This window comes from Perissodus microlepis, chromosome 18 (assembly GCF_051167445.1).
Source record: "Perissodus microlepis isolate ML-2025 ecotype Zambia chromosome 18, ASM5116744v1, whole genome shotgun sequence".
Lineage (NCBI taxonomy): Eukaryota > Metazoa > Chordata > Actinopteri > Cichliformes > Cichlidae > Perissodus > Perissodus microlepis.
Window position 1 is genome coordinate 770,001 of NC_140478.1, and position 5,918 is coordinate 775,918.

At 41.4% G+C, this 5,918-nt stretch overlaps 1 protein-coding gene and 3 non-coding genes across 10 annotated transcripts in view; 1 reads left to right on the forward strand and 3 right to left on the reverse strand.

The window, feature by feature from the left end:
- depdc5 (DEP domain containing 5, GATOR1 subcomplex subunit) overlaps positions 1-2,214 on the reverse strand; it is a 26,994-nt gene extending 24,780 nt beyond the window's left edge. For 4 of the 7 annotated variants that reach the window (XM_084912969.1, XM_084912970.1, XM_084912973.1 and 1 more), the window contains exons 1-8: positions 1,878-2,153; positions 1,618-1,686; positions 1,451-1,538; positions 1,312-1,358; positions 843-928; positions 687-770; positions 556-605; positions 340-409 (exon numbers count right to left, since the gene is read on the reverse strand). In XM_084912969.1, coding sequence (XP_084769095.1) covers positions 340-409; positions 556-605; positions 687-770; positions 843-928; positions 1,312-1,358; positions 1,451-1,538; positions 1,618-1,675 — 483 coding nt within the window. In that variant the 5' untranslated portion in view covers positions 1,676-1,686; positions 1,878-2,153. Of the gene's footprint in view, positions 1-339; positions 410-555; positions 606-686; positions 771-842; positions 929-1,311; positions 1,359-1,450; positions 1,539-1,617; positions 1,687-1,877 lie in introns of all 7 variants that reach the window. The other 3 variants (XM_084912967.1, XM_084912968.1, XM_084912971.1) reach the window with 3 other exon arrangements.
- Positions 2,215-2,612: 398 nt separating this feature from the next.
- On the reverse strand, positions 2,613-2,684 carry trnag-ucc (transfer RNA glycine (anticodon UCC)). The gene has a single exon. It is a non-coding gene; the product is annotated as a tRNA-Gly (tRNA).
- Positions 2,685-3,144: 460 nt separating this feature from the next.
- Positions 3,145-3,217, reverse strand: trnak-cuu (transfer RNA lysine (anticodon CUU)). Its single transcript has one exon. It is a non-coding gene; the product is annotated as a tRNA-Lys (tRNA).
- A 210-nt stretch (positions 3,218-3,427) lies between these two features.
- On the forward strand, positions 3,428-3,501 carry trnan-guu (transfer RNA asparagine (anticodon GUU)). Its single transcript has one exon. It is a non-coding gene; the product is annotated as a tRNA-Asn (tRNA).
- Positions 3,502-5,918: the final 2,417 nt, after the last annotated feature.

The window sequence follows — 5,918 nt, forward strand, 5'->3', positions numbered from 1 at the left end:
AGTTACCGACACAACAGCTGTTGCTTCTTCTTTCAAGTCTGAGTTCAGGTGTGATCTGTCCTATTCAGTACCAGGATACATGTGAAGTAACCTACATCCTACCACAGGCTAGAAAAACACTGATTTACTTTCTTTTAGCTCTTTAGTCAGTAAAGTAGTGATGCAGGACCGGATGAGGTCAAACCTTTCAGTCAGAACTTTATTGATACTCTTGGTTATTACAATGACATGTTAACGTCTTTGCAACATGTTGACACTGTGGAATGAATAAAAACAGGGTCAGCGTTTCCTTGGCTGCGGTGACGACAGATGGCTGCATCAGCATCGTCTTCCACTTACCCTGGTGTCTTCACTGATGTAGCCACAGGTCACCTTCTCTCCTTTCACCCAGAGTTCACTGGCCTGAGCTCTGAAGATTCAAACACATCTTTAGTATGAAAAGCTCTCCCTTCATTCACCATCGTGAACAAAGCGTAAATGTCACTAACACTAAAATGCCTCATCCTTCTGGTTAACCCTCACAAACAGCGCTGTGAAGTCATTTCATTTATGTACCTGATTCCTGCAAACTCAACCTTCTGGGTCACGTAAGCACATGTGCTCACCTGGAAGGAACCAGAGAACAGCAAACGTAAATACCACAGCGCACGCAGCATTCAAATGGACCTGACGTTCACATGGCCCACCAGGCTTTTCTTCAGTCTCCACATGTCTCCTCTGCCGATGTACTGGTCCTTGAACGTCAGCTCCACCAGGTCCAGCGTTACATCCTGACAGAAAAAAAACAGACACTGTGTCCCAGCGACGGTCGAGGGGCCGAGGAGCGCTCGGAGCGAACGTACCTTAGGGTCGACGATGTTAACGATGACGTCCTGGTATGCACGCAGCTTGAAGGCCTGTGCTACAGTCTGGTCCACGCTGATCGTCTCTGTGTAACGACAACATGTCCATCAGCTGTACATAAACACACAGCGCCAGCAAGCATGAAAGCTGACATCAGGGCCAAAGGAGCCCTGCAAATACATTTTCATTTACAGTGCTGCTTTTAAACACAGCACAAAACCCTGGTAAAAGCTCAGGCTTCAGACTGATCCAAACATTCAGATCCTGCCTCTACACGTGTGAGTGAGCAGGGATCAGACCTTGAGTCCCACTCAGCCCAGAAACAGAGAAAAGCTGTCTTAAAGGGAAATGACTACATTAAAAAAAGTCAATCGTGTTGTCTATTGCAGGAATAAGCTATCAGGTTTTATCTTATAAAGAATAAATGAAACGTTTAAACACCACAAACACGCTGCTACCTAAGCTTACCTTTCTGTAGGTCCTCTTTGAGGCTCTTCACCTGCAGCAGGAGGGGACTGGGAATATTTCACAAGGGACAAGGCCACATTATAGTTTCAATGGCGAACGCTTAACCCTATAAAAATACAGCAATCTTACATAATCTCACCTGTATTCGTCGGTGGGATGTGCAATCTCAATTATATTCCCCAAAGTGACTTGAGGGAAAACTTTTGGGTTGACAACCAACTCATCGTCTATTCGGAGGATAAGTTCATTTGCAAAAGCAATCAAATCTTTGCAGAGAAACAAACACGGAGAAGAGTCTCTACTCACCGCTTCCACCGAAACCTTTCTTGTGCAGCACAAGCTTATAGGACTTACTGGTCTTCATGGTTTAACCGGCTGGGAAACAAAACCACGAGATCATCAGTGACATCTCAAACCAATGAGAGAGCGGAATTCTGGCTCATATGAAGGTATCGACCCTGCCATGGCAACAAGCAGCTGCCAAGCAGCACTTATGCAATAACGGTCTTAACTACTACTTAACACTAAAGGAAGACATAAAGACGCGAACACGAAGAAAACAGTACCTGAACTCTATTTCTCCAACAACTCACTGCCAGCTGCTCACATTGTCCACAGATGGTGATAGCATTGTAGCCTAGCAAACGACAAGTGGCTATAACAGCTTACAGCATCGACCTGACAGCAGCACCAAGGCGGTTATAACTACCTACAATGAAAAGGCATCCAAACAACTCAGATCAGTTTTAACTACTGCTTCCAGGCAGACATATATAGCAGTCGTGTGACTGACTATTACCTACACTCTGTACACTTCCTCCATATCATGGAAACGAGCGATGCGATTGGTTCGTGGCAGTTCAGAGAGCGTGTTAGAAAAACAAGAGACTAACTCCGCTCATTTCCGGCTTCGCTTTTTTTGGCACAATAATCCGAGTGTTAGATTCCCGGCCAGTGCAACACAGTTTAACAACACGTGTATGTGTGTGTGTGTGTGTAAAACCGTGTACAGGTGAATAGAATTGACTTTCTGGGGATTTATTGGCCTGAATTATTGAGCATAGATTAAGCCAGGTCACACCATACACATACCCATTTTAGCCCTGAACTCATTAAAACAGCGTTGTGTTGTTTTTTTTTAAACATTTCAGAAAAAAAGAAACTAATTTGATAAGATCTTTGTAGGAAGAACGGGAAAAGGTCAAAGCTAAAGAGACATATTCTGGGGGATCTTTTCTTTACACGTAAAACAGTAGATTTGGATTTGTCTGCTGGTAGGAGGAAATAGTTCACGAAAACTTTGCGTTGGCCGGGAATCGAACCCGGGTCAACTGCTTGGAAGGCAGCTATGCTAACCACTATACCACCAACGCATGCATAACCAATCAAACGGTCTGGTAAACTGGTGTTTCGGTCATTCAACTTGACATCGACGCCACTGTCTCCGTAGTGTAGTGCAGCGGTCCCCAACCCCCGGGCCTCGGACCGGTACCGGAATAAATCTTCTTTTTTTCGGAACAGGTGTTCTGACAAAACGTCCTATGGATCCACAATAAGTGGTTATAAGATAAGATCACCTTTATTAGTCCCACACGTGGGAAATTTGTTTTGTCACAGCAGGAAGTGGACAGTGCAAAAGTTATATAGCAAAAATTAGAATACAATAAGAATAAAATACTGTACACAACTGTACAGAATGACGTTCGCCTAACACGCGAAAGGTTCCGGAAGCAGTGGTTAATTGCTCTGGGTGTTCTGATTTTTGTTTGTTTAAATGGCTAAATATTTATGGCCTTTTTTTGCTGTATGGAAAGACAAAACACAAAAAACATGCGCCCAACGTGGGGCTCGAACCCACGACCCTGAGATTAAGAGTCTCATGCTCTACCGACTGAGCTAGCCGGGCAACTGTAAACGACGTAAAAATAATTTGATTTTATGTACAGTGTTAGGGTACAGAGCTGGTGGTATTGCTTATTGCTGTGTGTATGCCCAACAATACTTTAAGTGTTGATCATTGTAAACGGAAAAGTTAGTGGTCTAAAGAAAAGACACGATTTTGTTTTTCGTCAAAATTTACGCGTTTATTCTCCTTTAAGGACTTCCAGGCTCGTGTGTCTCTGTGGCGCAATCGGTTAGCGCGTTCGGCTGTTAACCGAAAGGTTGGTGGTTCGAGCCCACCCAGGGACGGTGCTTTTTATTGATTATTTATGGTGTAATTGATCAGTGGTGTATGATGCTGACGAGTAATGATGGTTATATTTGTTATGTAATAATTGTTATCCTCCCCTCTCTTTTCTTGTTATTTAGAACCACACATATGCAGCCCCATAAGCTCACTGAGTACACTCTAAAAAGTAATTCATCAGGCCTTTTACCACCACTTGATTAAATCCATGGCTGCAAGATAAACATTCTAATTTACTGATTAAGATAGACCTTCTAAGCTGCAAACTTTATTTTTTTGGGTTGTGTTGAATTAATAATGTTGGTAATTACATTAAATGAATTTGATATGTGATTTGAAATTAAATCCCAATGTTAGTGGGTTCAAAATAAAATTCAAGTTGTAATTACTTAAAGAAATTGAATAGGTAACTTATTTTTTCTCCACTATAACTTCTGATTTCAAGTTCCCTCCCCTGCCCACTTAACTAGCCCGGGCAAATTCACATATGGTGAATATGGCATGGTGGACTTGCAAGCTTATGTAAAATACACAAGCTTGAAAGACATAAGCACAATGTGTAAATTTGAAACAAAAACAGGGTTGCTAAAAAATTACAGATTATGCCATGGTTATGGTGGGGAATGTCTCTCTTGTCTTCACTAAGATTGTTTTTGTTCCCTCAAAACTTGGGGTAGCCTTAGATCACATCTATCATCTTTAACTAATGTATTAGAGCATTAATTAATGCAATATAGTCTGCAAGATTGAATTCTTCTGTTTGTGTGGTCTACAGATAAAGGAGAAGTTCAAGAGCTCAACCACTGTAAGCCTTGAATGGCTACACTTGACCATTGCACCCCAAAACTGATGGATGTCATTTTATCAAGGGGAGGAGCTAAGGGAGTGAGAATCAGGCAGATCAAGGACATGCTTCTTGAGGTAGGACAACTATTTAGACTTTGGGTAGCTTTGAAATGCACTTTGTTGGCAGTCACCCATGTAGTTTATACTCTATACTCTATACTTTATTTTTTCTTAAATAGCACAAGACAATTGAAATACTTAGAGAAGTAGCCATCTGCTGCCTTATCACATACCTTGGAGAGACGGAAGAGGACCTTTTCATGGAGTTTGGTGTAAGTAATTCAGCATCGTGTGTGTGTCTGTGTGTGTGTATTCCACTGATCATCTGAATTCATTAAGATTCAGTAAGTATAAAAGTCTAATGCAGGGGTCGGCAACCCTAGGAAGGGTTAACTGATGGCACGGCCATAGCTGGACTGGCCATCGGGCATACCGGGCATTTGCTCAGTGGCCCGATGTTTGTTTGTTTTTTTTGTAATGGTATAAACAATGAAAGGTGGTGGATTGGCCAGATGCTGGTCAGTGTGTAAAAATAACTCAGTTGTTTGGTGGAGGCATCGCGGAGCTTCCACAGATTCAGTAAAATTAACAAGTGGTGGAGGCCAGCAGGTGGATGAGGGAAAGGGGAGGCAGGAGGAGAGACCCGAGGCAGCCGCTGGTCCGAGTGTCAGGTGAACTGAACTTCAGGTAAGAAGTTCTGACCTGCAGTCTATCTGGGTCAGATATAAACCAAGTTTAGGTGGAGTTTATTTTCGTTGTGCTGGCTTTTTACAGTCAGTTACAATAACTCGTACTGCGTGCTACGCTGTAAAAAAAAAGTGCTGTTTTTACAGGAAAACGCTGGCAGCTGGGGTTACCAGGGACTTCCTGTAAAAAATACAGTAGATAGCTTTACATACAAAATATGTAAACTGATTTACAGTGAATGAAACTCACAACTGTTAAATCTACAAAAAAAGAAGTTAATTTCACACAACAATTGTTGTATATTCATAGAATATTTCCTGTATTTTTTACATGCAATAATTGCTTATTGTGGATCCATAAATTGTAAAATTAACAGGGAAATATCAAACAAAAAAACTAATTTGAACTGGTAAAACAAGTGTGAAACTGTGCATTTTAAATGGAGCTGCTCTGTATATTATACATAAAATCTATTACTATGCTGTATTTTTATGTTTTAATGTAAAAGTTTAAATCATAAACCTGCAAACTTCTTACTGCTATGCCTACACCTAAACATGCAAAAATACATCTTCAGAAAAGACTAGTGAGGAAAATATCACTTTTGGGAAATTTATTTTGCAGCCATCATCAATAAAACAATTGACAACAATTGGATGCATTTTTCCAACTTACACAACAGTCACACAATTTAATCAAAATGCTATAAAACTGTGGAACATTCCCGCAAAGCAAGAACCATCTTCATGAAATAAGCATGTGGCACACCCTCTACCAGAAATGTTACATAGTAACCTGTTAAAACAAAAGTGACATATCGTGCGAAAATTACCGTAAACACCATCCCGCGCAACACGCACTCTGCTGACACCACCCTGGTCATAGA